Source organism: Coregonus lavaretus, assembly GCF_964263955.1.
Source record: "Coregonus lavaretus genome assembly, chromosome: 10".
Taxonomy (NCBI): Eukaryota; Metazoa; Chordata; class Actinopteri; order Salmoniformes; family Salmonidae; genus Coregonus; species Coregonus lavaretus.
Genome location: NC_139997.1, coordinates 11,387,274 through 11,405,724, shown reverse-complemented (window position 1 = coordinate 11,405,724; position 18,451 = coordinate 11,387,274). Strand labels below are relative to the sequence as shown.

General features: G+C 42.5%; 1 protein-coding gene across 3 annotated transcripts in view; it reads right to left on the bottom strand.

Annotated features, from left to right (window-relative positions):
* Positions 1-6,348: 6,348 nt before the first annotated feature.
* Positions 6,349-18,451, bottom strand: part of LOC311135712 (band 4.1-like protein 4) — a 111,248-nt gene continuing 99,145 nt past the window's right edge. For 2 of the 3 annotated variants that reach the window (XM_084169734.1, XM_084169733.1), the window contains exons 19-24: positions 15,664-15,783; positions 15,372-15,419; positions 11,665-11,736; positions 8,976-9,086; positions 8,435-8,513; positions 6,349-8,174 (exon numbers count right to left, since the gene is read on the bottom strand). In XM_084169734.1, coding sequence (XP_084025860.1) covers positions 8,061-8,174; positions 8,435-8,513; positions 8,976-9,086; positions 11,665-11,736; positions 15,372-15,419; positions 15,664-15,783 — 544 coding nt within the window. In that variant the 3' untranslated portion in view covers positions 6,349-8,060. Of the gene's footprint in view, positions 8,175-8,434; positions 8,514-8,975; positions 9,087-11,664; positions 11,737-15,371; positions 15,420-15,663; positions 15,784-18,451 lie in introns of those variants that run through there. The other variant, XM_084169735.1, reaches the window with a different exon arrangement.

Sequence of the window (18,451 nt, the reverse complement as noted above, 5' to 3'; positions counted from 1 at the left end):
AAAAAAAAAAAAAAGGACTACCAAAAAAGGGGTTAAATATGTGTTTAAAAAAACAACAAACAATATTTCCTGTGTTTCTTATATCTCCTAGATATAGGACAGATACTTCAACACCTTGTTTCTTATGATGTATTTTTTGCAACTGATGAATGTGTTATTCAATGCATTTCTCTGGGTTATAGTAGTAAAGGCCAAATTTAATATTTTATTAAATAATTTGTGTATATATTTCTTGAATACCTAAAGGGATCCTAAAATTCAAAATCAAATAGCTAAATGATCCATAGTATGACCATCTTAAAACAATTCCATATGTCAGCTTAGAAGCCCCCTCCCCCCCAACAGTTTAGACTTTTAAGAATTAAATCCCTCTTTCAATTTCTCAGAGAACAAGTTGAGAGATGGAGCATTGAGAGTGTGGAGCATATTTGGCTAGGATGGTTGACTGTATTACACTCTTGAGGAGTGGCATACGATTACTTCAGAAGTTACCTCTTTGTTAGGCAACTTGCATCTGGCTGTCCATCAATCTCATTTACTGGATTCATTTCCATTGGCCTGCAGCAGACATGCCCCAGCAGGAACAGATGTCTGTGCACTAACTACACAACAACCTCGGTGCTGGAGGTTTGTCTGTACCAGAAGATTTCCACAAAGGGGACTCTGTCCTCCCATGACAGGCTCTGGATCTGTTTAGGCATCAGATATGGAACAGGTCTTGAGGTCATGCAGCTTTTATTGATGTAATGTAGCAATATCCCACTAGCAAGTACAGCTAATGTACTATATATCCCATCAAAATCTGGTATTTAAACTTTATGGGTAGTTTGCATTTACTAATATGTTTTGAGTCATAGCTATCAACTACTGGTACTGTACTTCATTCAAATCTGATATTTGTATGGGGACTTTCCATAGAAATTGCCTTAATACTGAAACATCCTTGAGTCCCAGCTGTTTAGTCTGGATAACACAGATGTCTTCACATTCACTGGATAGATAGGTCTGTCATAAACCGGGAAGGAATAGGAGGATGTTACAGTTTCCTGTTTACATCAAGTTCAGTGCTTCTGGCTGCTGGCTCTTGTCCTCTAGGAAAACAGGATGTTTAGAGGGCATAAGACATGGATAGGCCTATTATTATAATATAGTCCCTACAGGATTCAATTGGTTGGTTGAAGACCTTTGGTGTGCTATAACGGTATGCTATGATGAAGAAATTATTACACTATTTCTCTGTGTTTACATTATTTGAAAAGGCTAAACAATGAAAGATGTCTCTCACAAATAAACATAAACCCTCTCCTAATCCATGAAATATTCCAAAGTACAGGCGCTCTTCGTTCATGCTTTAGCACGGTATAATCTTCTACCACTGGGCCCAGCTCATATCCTTTCTTTGAAAGAGGTGAATGAGTGCATTTGGCACAGCCTGCTGGTATGCTGCCATAACACATTAAAATCGTGACTAGCTCCGGTGCAGAAATGAGGAGATGAACTGAGTCAGAGGAATGGGGAGGCAGGCTATATCAGATCAGTGGAAATGTATGTATGTAAGCAGTGAGAGAAAATCATACCATAGGCTACATCTCAGACCATAGAAGGGGGAAGGTAGGAAGGCTATATAAGCTCAATGGAAATGTATGGATGGAAGAATGCTGTCAGAATAGTTGTATTTTTTGTACACTGAGTGTACAAAACACTAGGAACACCTGCTCTTTCCATGACAGACTGACCAGGTGAATCCAGGTGAAAGCTGTGATCCCTTATTAATGTCACTTGTTAAATCCACTTCAATCAGTGTAGATGAAGGGGAGGAGACAGGTTAAGAAAGGATTTTTAAGCCTTGAGACAATTGAGACATGGATTGTGTATGTGTGCCATTCGAAGGGTGAATGGGCAAGACAAAATATTTAAATACCTTTGAACAGGGTATGGTAGTAGGTGCCACACGCACCAGTTTGAGTGTGTCAAGAACTGCAAAGCTGCTGGGTTTTTCACACTCAACAGTTTCCTGTGTGTATCAAGAATGGTCCACCACCCAAAGGACATCCAGCCAACTTGACACAACTGTGAGAAGCATTGGAGTCAGTATGGGCCAGCATCCCTGTGGAATGCATTCGACACCTTGTAAAGTCCATGCCCTGATGAATTTAGGCTGTTCTGAGGGCTAAAAGGGGTGCAACTCAATATTAGGAAGGTGTTCCTAATGTTTTGTATACTCAGTGTACAGTTGGACTCTGAAGTTTACATACACCTTAGCCAAATCCATTTAAACTCAGTTTTTCACAATTCCTGACATTTAATCAAATAATAGTAGAGAGAATGATTTATTTCAGCTTTTATTTCTTTCATCACATTCCCAGTGGGTCAGAAGTTTACATACACTCAATTAGTATTTGGTAGCATTGCCTTTAAAATTGTTTAACTTGGGTCAAACGTTTTGGCTAGCCTTCCACAAGCTTCCCACAATAAGTTGGGTAAATTTTGGCCCATTCCTCCTGACAGAGCTGGTGTAACGGAGTCGGGTTTGTAGGCCTCCTTGCTCGCACACGCTTTTTCAGTTCTGCCCACAAATGTTCTATAGGATTGAGGTCAGGGCTTTGTAATGGCTACTCCAATACCTTGACTTTGTTGTCCTTAAGCCATTTTGCCACAACTTTGGAAGTATGCTTGGGGTCATTGTCCATTTGGAAGACCCATTTGCAACCAAGCTTTAACTTCCTGACTGATGTCTTGAGATGTTGCTTCAATATATCCACATAATTTTCCTTCCTCATGATGCCATCTATTTTGTGAAGTGCACCAGTCCCTCCTGCAGCAAAGCACCCTCACAGCAGGATGCTGCCACCCCCATGTTTGACGGTTGGGATGGTGTTCTTCGGCTTGCAATTGTCCCCCTTTTTCCTCCAAACATAACGATGGTCATTATGGGCAAACAGTTCTATTTTTGTTTCATCAGACTAGAGGACATTTCTTCAAAAAGTATGATCTTTGTCCCCATGTGCAGTTGCAAACCGTAGTCTGGCTTTTCTATGGCGGTTTTGGAGCAGTGGCTTCTTCCTTGCTGAGCGGCCTTTCAGGTTATGTCGATATAGGACTTGTTTTACTGTGGATATACCTGTTTCCTCCAGCATCTTCACAAGGTCCTTTGCTGTTGTTCTGGGATTGATTTGCACTTTTCGCACCAAAGTACGTTCATCTCTAGGAGACAGAACGAGTCTCCTTCCTGAGCGGTATGATGGCTGCGTGGTCCCATGGTGTTTATACTTGCGTACTATTGTTTGTACAGATGAACGTGGTACCTTCAGGCGTTTGGAAATTGCTCCCAAGGATGAATCAGACTTGTGGAGGTCTACAATGTTTTTTCTGAGGTCTTGGCTGATTTCTTTTGATTTTCCCATGATGTCAAGCAAAGAGGCACTGAGTTTGAAGGTAGGCCTTGAAATACATCCACAGGTACACCTCCAATTGACTCAAATGATGTCAATTAGCCTATCAGAAGCTTCTAAAGCCATGACATCATTTTCTGGAATTTTCCAAGTTGTTTAAAGGCACACTTAGTGTATGTAAACTTCTGACCCACTGGTATTGTGATACAGTGAATTATAAGTGAAATAATCTGTCTGTAAACAATTGTTGGAAAAATTACTTGTGTCATGCACAAAGTAGACTTGCCAAAACTATAGTTTGTTAACAAGAAATTTGTGTAGTGGTTGAAAAACGAGTTTTAATGACTCCAACGTACAGTGAGGGGAAAAAAGTATTCGATCCCCTGCTGATTTTGTACGTTTGCCCACTGACAAAGAAATGATCAGTCTATAATTTCAATGGTAGGTTTATTTGAACAGTGAGAGACAGAATAACAACAAAGAAATCCAGAAAAACGCATGTCAAAAATGTTATAAATTGATTTGCATTTTAATGAGGGAAATAAGTATTTGACCCATCTGCAAAACATGACTTAGTACTTGGTGGCAAAAACCTTGTTGGCAGTCACAGAGGTCAGACGTTTCTTGTAGTTGGCCACCAGGTTTGCACACATCTCAGGAGGGATTTTGTCCCACTCCCCTTTGCAGATCTTCTCCAAGTCATTAAGGTTTTGAGGCTGACGTTTGGCAACTTGATCCTTCAGCTCCCTCCACAGATTTTCTATGGGATTAAGGTCTGGAGACTGGCTAGGCCACTCCAGGACCTTAATGTGCTTCTTCTTGAGCCACTCCTTTGTTGCCTTGGCCGTGTGTTTTGGGTCATTGTCATGCTGGAAAACCCATCCAGGACCCATTTTCAATGCCCTGGCTGAGGGAAGGAGGTTCTCACCCAAGATTTGACGGTACATGGCCCCGTCCATCGTCCCTTTGATGCGGTGAAGTTGCCCCTTAGCAGAAAAACACCCCCAAAGCATAACGTTTCCACCTCCATGTTTGACGGTGGGGATGGTGTTCTTGGGGTCATAGGCAGCATTCCTCCTCCTCCAAACACGGCGATTTGAGTTGATGCCAAAGAGCTCCATTTTGTTCTCATCTGACCACAACACTTTCACCCAGTTCTCCTCTGAATCATTCAGATTTTCATTGGCAAACTTCAGACGGGCATGTATATGTGCTTTCTTGAGCAGGGGGACCTTGCGGGTGCTGCAGGATTTCAGTCCTTCACGGCGTAGTGTGTTACCAATTGTTTTCTTGGTGACTATGGTCCCAGCTGCCTTGAGATCATTGACAAGAGCCTCCTGTGTAGTTCTGGGCTGATTCCTCACCGTTCTCATGATCATTGCAACTCCTCGAGGTGAGATCTTGCATGGAGCCCCAGGCCGAGGGAGATTGACAGTTATTTTGTGTATCTTCCATTTGTGAATAATCGCACCAACTGTTGTCACCTTATCACCAAGCTGCTTGGCGATGGTCTTGTAGCCCATTCCAGCCTGGTGTAGGTCTACAATCTTGTCCCTGACATCCTTGGAGAGCTCTTTGGTCTTGGCCATGGTGGAGAGTTTGGAATCTGATTGATTGATTGATTCAGTGGACAGGTGTCTTTTATACAGGTAACAAACTGAGATTAGGAGCACTCCCTTTAAGAGTGTGCTCCTAATCTCAGCTCGTTACCTGTATAAAAGACACTTGGGAGCCAGAAATCTTTCTGATTGAGAGGGGGTCAAATACTTATTTCCCTCATTAAAATGCTAATCAATTTATAACATCTTTGACATGCGTTTTTCTGGATTTTTTTGTTGTTATTCTGTCTCTCACTGTTCAAATAAACCTACCATTAAAATTATAGACTGATCATTTCATTGTCAGTGGGCAAACGTACAAAATCAGCAGGGGATCAAATACTTTGTTCCCTCACTGTAAGTGTATGTGAACTTCCGACTTCAACTGTATATCATATTTTACATTTGTGTGACTGTACTTGTCTATCAGTGTTTTGTTACTTGTCGTGTTTGATGTTTTTGTGTGGACCCCAGGAAGAATAGCTGCTGCTTTGGCAAAAGTTAATGGGGATCCCAATAAACCAATAATCATATCAGGATTTCTAGGACAAAGTCTGAGTTATTCAGTTGAGTTAAAGTCAGGACACAGCCTGAGCTCAACTGCCTTGCCATTCATCATGCAGTAGTCAACACACACTCAGTGCCAACTCAAATTGCTGAGCAGTTTGCTTGCTATAACAATGAGTCATCGTTGTTGCTGTTGGGATATTTCACATGGGTGTATAAAGAATTATGGTCAGCATTCATGATTAATTGCCCATCCTAAAATATGTTCTTAGTAGTTATCACTTTCAATTCTCCATTTGTCTGTTTTCAAATCATTCACTCACTAAAACGTTGCATATATGGATTTTGGATGAAATATATGCAAGGATTGTAGATTAGATTAGGGACTGTTGTGTTTCTACATCCAACGTTAGTAGTTTAGTCCCTGTAGGACTATATTGTAGCAGCTGCTGAGCTACTTCTTTCACTTCTGACTTTCTTGTCTTATCATTCCATTATTATGAGCCGTTCTCCCCTCAGCAGCCTCCACTGACATAAAGACATTAGGCCTACATTTTGTCTTGGTTTTGTCCATCAGTGGTTCCACACTGTCTCCAGAAAGAACAGGGTCAAATAAGTAAGAATTGAATGATTTTAGACCAACTAAAAACCCGGAATAAATTATTACACATAGTCATCTTGTCCTTGGGTTTTACACTCTTCAGGTTAGGGGTGTACAGTGCAGCCAGCCAGTGTCCTCCTCTCTTACAAGAAGCAACCATCAGAGAGCACACTCGGGCCATCTGACTCCACCTGGTGGTGACAAGTGGTACTACAGAAACAATATAAAATCAATACCATGAAACATTGACAACATTTTAGACATATTGAATGTTTTTATTGACAAGGATGAAATTCCAGTTCAACTACTGTACAGTGTGGGCTACTCATTATTTTAAGTGATTAACCCCCCCCCCCCCCTCCTAAACAGCAGAGAAGTATTCAGTATTTATGCGCCAGTATAAATAGACCACTGCGCCACTGCCTTAGACCACTGCGCCACTGCCTTAGACCACTGCGCCACTGCCTTAGACCACTGCGCCACTCAGTACTCCTGAGTGGCGCAGTGGTCTAAGGCACTGCATCGCAGTGCTAACTGTGCCACTAGAGATCCTGGTTCGAATCCAGGCTCTGTTACCGCCGGCCGCGACCGGGAGACTCATGGGCGGCGCACAATTGGCCCAGCGTCGTCCAGGGTAGGGGAGGGAATGGCCGGCAGGGATGTAGCTCAGTTGATAGAGCATGGCGTTTGCAACGCCAGGGTTGTGGGTTCGATTCCCACGGGGGGCCAGTATAAAAAAAAAAAATGCATTCACTAACTGTAAGTCGCTCTGGATAAGAGCGTCTGCTAAATGACTAAAATGTAAATGTAAATGTATGTGCAAAAACAAATTGGGGTCCAGCAGCAAAGTTTCCTACAGTACAGAAGTGCTTACAGTAACATAATAACCCAGTCTGCATCACAAATGACACCCTATCCCCTATACAGTGTAATACTTTTGAACAGGGTCCATAAGGGTCTGTTTAAAAGTAGTGCACTATGCAGGGAATAGGGTGCCATTTCAGACGCAAAAAAAGTAGTGTCCACATGGAGCTCAACATGTATGAGTGAAACACTATGTTTTAATACTGAATATTGTATAATAATAACGCAAGTCAAATCAATTTGGAGGCAAATGCATAGTAAAACATGATTGATCTAAGACAGGGCTGCCCAACCCTCTTCCTAGAGATCTACTGTCCTGTAGGTTCTCAGTCCATCCCTAATTTAGCATATCTGATTCAGCTAGTTAAGGTCTTGTTGAGCAGCTAATAAGTAGAATCAGGTGTGTTAAATTAGGGTTGGACTGAAAACCCACAGGACGGTAGATCTCCAGGAAGAGGGTTGGGCAGCCCTGATCTATGACATCACTGTGCAGTGTTCGCTACACAATTCATAATGTCATTCTTCAATCCATAGTCTGATTGGACCAGAATCAATGTGATCATTAATACACTGAAAAGGTGTTTTATGACACTTAATTATCACCTCTAGACCTAGACCAATTGTACTCAGTAGCTACAGTATATCTCCCCCACTCAGGAGTACCCAGCACCCTTGTGCTGTATAGCCTATGGTCGTTGTGGAGTTGGCTATACAGAACAAACAGATCTGGGACCAGGCTTACTCAAAAGGGGCCTTAAAGCTTAAATGCTCTTGTTTAAATTAAGATAATGTACAGGATTACCGGTGTCGGTGTGGTGCAAAAGACAGCAGAGAACACTGGCACAAAACTGTGAAAAGTGTCCTTTTTGCCCTCTTAAAGGGGTTTCCATGCATTATCTAACACCTACTGTACATACACACAGGAGTACTGCAAGGTGGGGTTGGTTACTGGTGTACAGCACAGCCGGTGTACTCTATACAGCCTTCTCTATTGTATTTCACAAGTTCCTTTTTTCTTTCTTTCAAGAAACCAGGCGTCTTTTGACATGCTTGAGATTGTGGCGTTGTTTCTGCGGTGGTGGTTGCGTTTCTGTCAGGTCACGTCTCGACCTTGGTCCGGGGAGTGTGGACCGTCTTCACCACCTTGGCGCTGCTCCTTACGTCACGCTCTATGATCTCTGACAGCAGGGTGTCTTTAGATCCGTACTTCTTCTGGAAAACAACACATGACAACAAACACATCGTTTTGAATATCAATGCTGGGAGATGAATTAACCAGAGTTTGTGGTAATAAAAGCTAGTATTGTATTTAATACATGTAGCACTGCCATTCAAAGGAAATAATCACCCCACTACACGCTTGCAAAGTATCACTTTTATTAATTGCGAAGATTTCTGCCTCACAGCCTTCGTCAGAGCTTGTACGTGTGGCATTGACCAAAAAGTGGCAGAAAAAAGGGTCTGTCACTGACCTGAGAGGGGGTGGAGCTGGAACCTGGGATGTCTGCTGTGCGTGTCACAGGTAAGGGGGGAACCAGGTCTGTCCGGGCGCTGGGGAGAGGGTAGAGATGTGTTAGATGTCGGAAGACATAAGCAGGGTTACACTTTAATCATACTATATTATTTATGAAGCATACAGTCGCTTCCATTATCATGTCTCAAGGTGCTGAACAATACAGGAAAGAACCATCAGCATCAAGCAACCATACAATAACTAGACTAGAGACGGGATTTCATTTGACGAACGTTGCAGTGCCCTTGACATTTAAAGGTAGTATGCGATTGGGCAGACATTTGCAGCGTTTACCGTGAATGTGATCTCTGCGAACGTCGGGAACATTGCCTTTACACATTGTCGGCAGCATTCTACGATGCGCCTCAGATTATATCCCAGCCTAGAGACATTAATAAGAGCTCCACCACACTACTGTCACTATGTAAATGTAAAGTTTCTGGTGAGACTCTGAAGAGTGAAAAACCATAAGATCTGTCCTGAGACCAGTTTAGACTCACTTGACCTCCGAGAGCACGGACCTCTCCCCTTCGGAGCACTGGGAGCGTCGGTACTGACGGAAACTCCGGGGGGAATGAGAGTGCCGGATTTTGATTGGGTCTCCTTGGGTTCTGGAAGGAAGGATGAACATAGAATCCTTCACTTCATCTCATGTGTAGGACAGTAGGCCTACCTTTCATTTAGCCCAGTGGAATATAAGCCCACTCCATACTGAATCCATCAGCTTCAGAGGCGGTGAGATATAATTAAATAGAGCATAATGTATCTCTACAGGGAGCAGTAGATTTACATGTGACCCTACAGGGACGACTATGAAAATGCCAGACTCAGTCATTCAAGTTATGTAAGGGAAACATTTCAGTCTGGCTGTGAATCTCTTATCTTCTTATCCAAGTGCAGATCAACAGACCCTACCCCAATGTACTGACTGAGCATGCTCCATTCATTATAGACCTGTCTGATTATAATATAGACCTGTCTGATTATCATATTATCATAACTGTCTTATTATCATATAGACCTGTCTGATTACCATATTGACTGGTCTGATTATCATATAGTGCTGTCTGATTATCATAACGGTCTGATTATCATATTGACCAGTCTGATTATCATATATACCTGTCTGATTATCATATTATCATAACTGTCTGATTACCATATTGACCTGTCTGATTATCATATTGACCTGTCTGATTATCATATATACCTGTCTGATTATCATATTATCATAACTGTCTGATTATCATATTGACCTGTCTGATTATCATATTGACCTGTCTGATTATCATATATACCTGTCTGATTATCATATTATCATAACTGTCTGATTATCATATTGACCTGTCTGATTATCATATTATCATAACTTTCTGATTATCAGTTATTGGCAGACTAAATAGCCTTGGTAAATAGCCTCAAATGACTGTCTCGCCTGGTTCACCAACTACTTCTCAGATAGAGTTCAATGTGTAAAATCGGAGGGCCTGTTGTCTGGACCTCTGGCAGTCTCTATGGGGGTGCCACAGGGTTCAATTCTCGGGCCGACTCTATTCTCTGTGTATATCAATGATGTCGCTCTTGCTGCTGGTGACTCTCAGATCCACCTCTACGCAGACGACACCATTTTGTATACATCTGGCCCTTCATTGGACACTGTGTTAACAAACCACCAAACGAGCTTCAATGCCATACAACACTCCTTCCGTAGCCTCCAACTGCTCTTAAACGCTAGTAAAACTAAATGCATGCTCTTCAATCGAACGCTGCTTGCACCCGCCCGCCCGACTAGAATCACTACTCTCGGCGGGTCTGACTTAGAATATGTGGACAACTACAAATACCTAGGTGTCTGGTTAGACCGTAAACTCTCCTTCCAGACTCATATTAAGCATCTCCAATCCAAAGTTAAATCTAGAATCGGCTTCCTATTTTGCAACAAAGCCTCCTTCACTCATGCTGCCAAACATGCCCTCGTAAAACGGACTATCCTACCGATCCTTGACTTCGGCGATGTCATTTACAAAATAGCCTCCAACACTCTACTCAGCAAATTGCATGTAGTCTATCACAGTGCCATCCGTTTTGTCACCTTAGCCCCATATACTACCCACCATTGTGACCTGTACGCTCTTGTTGGCTGGCCCTCACTACATATTAGTCGCCAAACCCACTGGCTCCAGGTCATCTATAAATCACTGCTAGGCAAATTATCTTATCTTAGCTCATTGGTCACCATAGCAACACCCACCAGTATTATGCGCTCCAGCAGGTATATCTCACTGGTCATCCCCAAAGCCAACACCTCCTTTGGCCGCCATTCCTTCCAGTTCTCTGCTGCCAATGACTGGAACGAACTGCAAAAATCTCTGAAGCTGGAGACTCTTATCTCCCTCACTAACTTTAAGCATCAGTTGTCAGAGCAGCTTACCGATCACTGCACCTGTACACAGCCCATCCAACTACCTCATCCCCATATTGTTATTTATTTTGCTCATTTGCACTCCAGTATCTCTATTTGCACATCATCTTCTGCACATCTATCACTCCAGTGCACTATGGCCTATTTATTGCCTTACCTCCATAACTTACAACATTTGACTGTACGTTTTGTTTATTTACATTTTAGTCATTTAGCAGACGCTCTTATCCAGAGTGACTTACAGTTAGTGAGTGCATACATTCCCTCCCCTACCCTGGACGACGCTGGGCCAATTGCGCGCCGCCCCATGGGTCTCCCGGTCGCGGCCGGCTACGACAGAGCCCGGATTTGAACCAGGATCTCTAGTGGCACAGCTAGCACTGCGATGCAGTGCCTTAGACCACTGCGCCACTCGGGAAACCCACTCTGTAACCCACTCTGTATCTCTGTGTTGTTGTTGTTTTTAAATCGCACTGCTTTGCTTTATCTTGGCCAGGTCGCAGTTGTAAATGAGAACTTGTTCTCAACTGGCTTACCTGGTTAAATAAAGGTTAAATAAAAAATATTCCTGTCTGATTATCATATTATCATAACTGTCTGATTATAATATATACCTGTCTGATTATGATATTATCTTAACTGTCTGATCATCATATTGTCCTGTCTGATTATGATTTTGACCTGTCTGATTATCATATATAAAAATGTTCATCCTTAAAATGTACAGACTATCTAATCTAATGAGGAAGGGAGGAGCAGTCACTCACTCCACTTTCTTGTAGGGGATCTCCTTCAGCTGTTCCTCTGTTAGATCAGGAGCAGGGTCCACCAGCTCCTTCCTGTAGGAACACAACCACCAGGGTATGTTACAATTATCTTCCCATATCACTGGAGAAAAGGCTGTGCATACTGGTTTCAACAACCTTTGAAGGCTGTGTTAGTACATACTTTTCAATAGTATACACTCTTTATGAATAGTTATCAACTATTAGTCATGGTTAGTCAAGTTATTATAGTTTTACACCTTTAACTTTCCATAACACAGGAAAAAAGGCCTATTGGTCACATTTTATTTGGAGAGTCCATCTGTAGGTCATACTATCAACAAACTATCTGTTGATAAGCAACTGCTTGCTAAGGTTAGGGTGAGGGTAAGGTTTAGAATAAGGTTTGGTTAGGGTTAGGGTTAGGGCTACAGTAGGTTAAGGGTTATGTTTAGGGTTAGAATAAACCATATTACATCTACATAAAACACCTGGAAGGCTGGAACATACAGTTGAACTCTGAAGTTTACATACACCTCAGCCAAATACATTTAAACTCAGTTTTTCACAATTCCTGACATTTAATCCTAGTAAAAATTCCCTGTTTTAGGTCAGTTAGGATGACCACTTTATTTTAAGAATGTGAAATGTCAGAATAATAGTAGAGAGAATGATTTATTTAAGCTTTTATTTCTTTCATCACATTCCCAGTGGGTCAGAAGTTTACATACACTCAATTAGTATTTGGTAGCATTGCCTTTAAAATTGTTTAACTTGGGTCAAACGTTTCGGCTAGCCTTCCACAAGCTTCCCACAATAAGTTGGGTGAATTTTGGCCCATTCCTCCTGACAGAGTTGGTTTAACTGAGTCGGGTTTCTAGGCCTCCTTGCTCGCACACGCTTTTTCAGTTCTGCCCACAAATGTTCTATAGGATTGAGGTCAGGGCTTTGTGATGGCCACTCCAATACCTTGACTTTGTTGTCCTTAAGCCATTTTTTTCCAGCATCTTCACAAGGTCCTTTGCTGTTGTTCTGGGATTGATTTGCACTTTTCGCACCACAGTACGTTCATCTCTAGGAGACAGAACGAGTCTCCTTCCTGAGCGGTATGACGGCTGCGTGGTCCCATGGTGTTTATACTTGCATACTATTGTTTGTACAGATGAATGTGGTACCTTCAGGCGTTTGGAAATTGCTCCCAAGAATGAACCAGACTTGTGGAGGTCTACCATTTTTTTTCCTGAGGTCTTGGCTGATTTTTTTTTATTTTCCCATGATGTCAAGCAAAGAGGCACTGAGATTGAAGGTAGGCCTTGAAATACATCCACAGGTACACCTCCAATTAGCCTATCAGAAGCTTCTAAAGTCATTTTCTGGAATTTTCCAAGTTGTTTAAAGGCACCGTCAACTTGGTGTATGTAAACTTCTGACCCACTGGAATTGTGATACAGTGAATTATAAGTGAAATAATCTGTCTGTAAACAATTGTTGGAAAAATTACTTGTGTCATGCACAAAGTAGATGTCCTAACCGACTTGCCAAAACGATAGTTTGTTAACAAGAAATGTGTGTAGTGGTTGAAAAAATAGTTTTAATGACTCCAACGTAAGTGTATGTAAACTTCCGAATTCAACTGTACAGTCCAACCATGGAGCGGGTCGAGAGCTTCAAGTTCCTTGGTGTCCACATCACTAAGGACTTAAAATGGTCCACACACACCTGCACAGCCATGAAGAAGGCGTGACAGTGCCCCTTCCCCCTCAGGAGGTTGAAAAGGTTTGGCATGGGCCCTCAAATCTTCAAAAGGTTCTACAGCTGTACCAGTGAGAGCATCTTGACTGGCTGCATCACTGCTTGGTATGACAATAGCACCGCCCTCGATTCCATGGCGCTACAGAGGGTGGTGCAGTATATCACTGGGGCCAAGCTCCCTGGTAGCGCTCACCTTGTCTTCTCCGGACAAGCTTTTTTCCGGATGCCCCAAACAATCATCAGAGAAAATGACTTTACCCCAGTCCTCAGCAGTCCAATCCCTGTACCTTTTGCAGAATATCAGTCTGTCCCTGATGTTTTTCCTGGAGAGAAGTGGCTTCCTCGCTGCCCTTCTTGACGCCAGGCCATCCTCCAAAAGTCTTCGCCTCACTGTGCGTGCAGATACTCACACCTGCCTGCTGCCATTCCTGAGCAAGCTCTGCACTGGTGGTTCCCCGATCCCGCAGCTGAATCAACTTTAGGAGACGGTCCTGGCGCTTGCTGGACTTTCTTGGGCGCCCTGAAGCCTTCTTCACAACAATTGAACCTCTCTCCTTGAAGTTCTTGATGATCCGATAAATTGTTGATTTAGGTGCAATCTTACTAGCAGCAATATCCTTGCCTGTGAAGCCCTTTTTGTGCAAAGCAATGATGACGGCACGTGTTTCCTTGCAGGTAACCATGGTTAACAGAGGAAGAACAATCATTTCAAGCACCACCCCCTTTTAAAGCTTCCAGTCTGTTATTCTAACTCAATCAGCATGGTAGAGTGATCTTCAACCTTGTCCTCGTCAACACTCTCACCTGTGTTAACGAGAGAATCACTGACATGATGTCAGCTGGTCCTTTTGTGGCAGGGCTGAAATGCAGTGGAAATGTTTTTTTTCATGGCAAAGAGGGACTTTGCAATTAATTGCAATTCATCTGATCATTCTTCATAACATTCTGGAGTATATGCAAATTGCCATCATAAAAACTGAGGCAGAAGACTGTGAAAATTAATATTTGTGTCATTCTCAAAACTTTTGACCACGACTGTACACACAATACCCCATAATGACAAAGCAAAAACATGTTTCTAGAAACTTTTCAAATGTATTAAAAATAAAAAACTTAAATATCACATTTACATAAGTATTCAGACCCTTTGTTGTTGGGGACCGTCAAAGCTGCAGACATTTTTTGATACCCTTCCCCAGATCTGTGCCTCGACACAATCCTGCCTCGGAGCTCTACGGACAATTCCTTCGACCTCATGGCTTGGTTTTTGTTCTGACATGCACTGTCAACTGTGGGACCTTATATAGACAGGTGTGTGCCTTTCCAAATCATGTCCAATCAATTGAATTTACCACAGGTGGACTCCAATCAAGTTGTAAAAACATCTCAAGGATGATCAATGGAAACATGATGCACCTGAGCTCAATTTCGAGTGTCATAGCAAAGGGTCTGAATACTTATGTAAATAAGGTATTTCTGTTTTTTATTTTTAATAAATGTGCAAACATTTCTAACAACCTGTTTTCGCTTTGTCATTATGGGGTATTGTGTGTAGATTGATGAGGAAAACATTTAATTGAATCCATTTTAGAATAAGGCTGTAATGTAACAAAATTTAGAAAACGTTGTGGGTTCTGAATACTTTCTGAATGCACTGTACATTTATACTGACTCTACACACCCACGCACCCACAATTATCATATACGCTGCTGCTACTCTGTTTATCATATATCCTGATGCCTAGTCACCTTACCCAAATTTTACATTTTAGTCATTTAGCAGACGCTCTTATCCAGAGCGACTTACAGTTAGTGAGTGCATACATTTTTCATTTTTCATACTGGCCCCCCGTGAGTGCCATGCTCTACCAACTGAGCTACACGGGGCCCTATAAAGTGGTAACTGCTTATTTCTAGAAGAGCACTGTTAAACCTCATAAATGGAGTCTATCACTTACTGGATGTGCCTCCACAGCTGCTCTTTAGCCTGCACATCTGGACTCCGCCTGGAACAAATCACAGAATTACCGGGGTTAATAGTTGAAGGGTTATTTATAAGATGGACCATCTGATAAGGAGAGTTATGGAAATGAATGGAAATGCTTCCCTCTGTGTGTCTGGAAATTGAGGAGATGAAATTGACCCAAGCTTAAGGCATTGTTCCAGGTCGGAGGTGGGGGTCTCTAGCACAGGGAGGAGAGGGAAGGAGGGTGTGTGTGACGTGTGTGAGTGTGGTTGTGGTTGTCTTACGATCGAGAACGGTGTCGTGAGCGGCGGTGGTTTGGGTCTTTCTGAGACCTCTCTTTCTGACGGCAGAGCACGGCTTCCCACTGAGGACCAGAGTCCACCATCTCATTCTCCTGACGAGATCTGGAATATAATATAATATTATTTTTGTATTGTAATATCATATAGAAGTATTATATGCCAGTATATTATAAATATACAGCATAACCATATTACTTCTACATAAAAGACCTGGAAGGCTGGAACATACAGTCCAACCATGTTACATCTACACAGACAGGTACAGAGATGACAGTATGGTTGCAGCTTGCAACTAACTGACACATGATAGATTCACACTCAAAGGACCTTGTGTTCTCAGAGCATACGCAGAACAGCTGGCAGGCATATTCACGGTCATTTTCAACCTCTCCTTGTCCCAGTCTGTAATCCCCACATGTTTTAAAATGAGCACTGTCATTCCTGTTCCTCTAACTCTAAGGATTCATGACTGAATGACTACCGCCCTGTAGCACTCACATCTGTAATCATGAAGTGCTTTGAGAGGCTGGTTATGGCACACATTACCTCCACCATCCCAGCCACCCTAGACCAACTCCAATTTGCATACCGCCCCAACAGATCCATAGACGACGCAATTTCAATTGCACTCCACACTGCCCTCACCCACCTAGATAAGAGGAATACCTATACGAGAATGCTGTTCATTCACTACAGCTCAGCGTTCCAAACCATTGTCCCTTCCAAGCTCGTCACCAAGCTTAAGACCCTGGGACTGAACACCTCCCTCTGCAACTGGATCCTGGACACCTTGACGGGCCGACCCTAGGTGTTGACGGTAGGCACTATCACCTCCGCCACGCTGACCCTCAACACGGGGGCCCCACAGGGGTGCGTGCTTAGTCCCGTCCTGTACTCCCTGTTCACCCACGACTGCGTGGCCACGCACGAGTCCAACACCATCATCAGGTTTGCTGACGACACAACAGTGGTAGGCCTGATCACCATAATTAAATAGCTAACTAAATAGCTACACAGATTATCTGATTATTGTCTCTATGCAGATTATTGTCTCTATGCACACTCCCCGGGCCCTACACACTCCCAGGGCCCTACACATTCACAGGACCCTACACACTCCCAGGGCCCTACACATTCACAGGACCCTACACACTCCCAGGGCCCTACACATTCACAGGGCCCTACATACTCACAGGGCCCTACACATTCACAGGACCTACACACTCACAGGACCCTACACATTCACAGGGCCCTACACACTCACAGGACCCTACACACTCACAGGGCCCTACACACTCACGCAAACTGTCACTCCAACACACACACACACACAAACACTCACTCCATAATTTGCTCACACTAACATAATATGCACATACATTTATACTGACTCTACACACCCACTCACATTCAATCTTCATATACGCTGCTGCTACTCTGTTTATCATATATCCTGATGCCTAGTCACCTTACCCCTATACATATCTACCTCTATCACTCCAGTATCCCTGCACATTGTAAATATGGTACTAGAACTGACTGACCTGTACACTGAGTATACAAAACATTAAGAACGCCTGCTTTTTCCATGACATAGACTGACCAGGTGAATCCAGGTGAAAGCTATGATCCCTTATTGATGTCACTTGTTAAATCCAGTTCCATCAATGTAGATGAAGGGGAGGAGACAGGTTAAAGAAGGATTTTTAAGCCTTGAGACAATTGAGACTTGGATTTTGTGTGTGCCATTTCAGAGGGTGAATGGGCAAGACAAAAAAATGTAAGTGCCTTTGAACGGGGTATGGTAGTAAATGCCAGGCGCACCGGTTTGTGTCAAGAACTGCTGCTGGGTTTTTCATTTACATTTTAGTAATTTAGCAGACGCTCTTATCCAGATAGTGAGTGCATAAATGTTTTATTAAAAAATAAATAAAATATTATACTGGCAACCGTGTGTATCAAGAATGGTCCACCACCCAAAGGACATCCAGCCAACTTGACACAACTGTGGGAAGCATTGGAGTAAACATGTGCCAGCATCCCTGTGGAACACTTTCAAAACCTTGTACAGTCCATGCCCCGATGAATTGAGGCTGTTCTGAGGGCAAAAGGTGTTCCTAATGTTTGGTATACTCAGTGTATATAGTATGCTTACTTACTTTCTCGTGTTTTTCTTATTTTTATTTCTTGTGTGTTTTTGTTCTACCTTGTTATTTTTAGTATAACATTGTTATTGATTACTGAATTGTTGGGATTAGAGCTTGCAAAAAAGGCATTTCACTGTCCTTGTGCATGTGATATTAAAACTTGGAAAAACGATATTGTACATACAGTAGTACATCACCATTTTCACTGTCACAACAGATAGCAACAGGATTTCCAGGAAATATAGTCTCCCATTTCCTTCCTCATTCCTTTGCTCCATCATGTGGTGAGACATTCAGACATTTGAGGCTGTCTATAGTGTATCATATGACCCAGCTAGGGAACCATTGTGGGTCTCAATAAGATATAGTTTCATTCAGAGGACAATAGCACCCTGATGATATGCTTTATTTCTTCAATACATGCGTCCCCTACAGACACTGGCTTAGGAAAATAGTAGTCTTGGGAGCAATACCCCCATATGAAACAGTTGTAGCTTAGTAGTTTACTATAGAATGGCTGTCTCCTTTGAGCAATATTACTATGTACTTGTAGCGATACTACTATGTGCTAAATATGAGGTAGTAGTAGTGTTTTACTATATACCTTTATTCTGTATATTTAA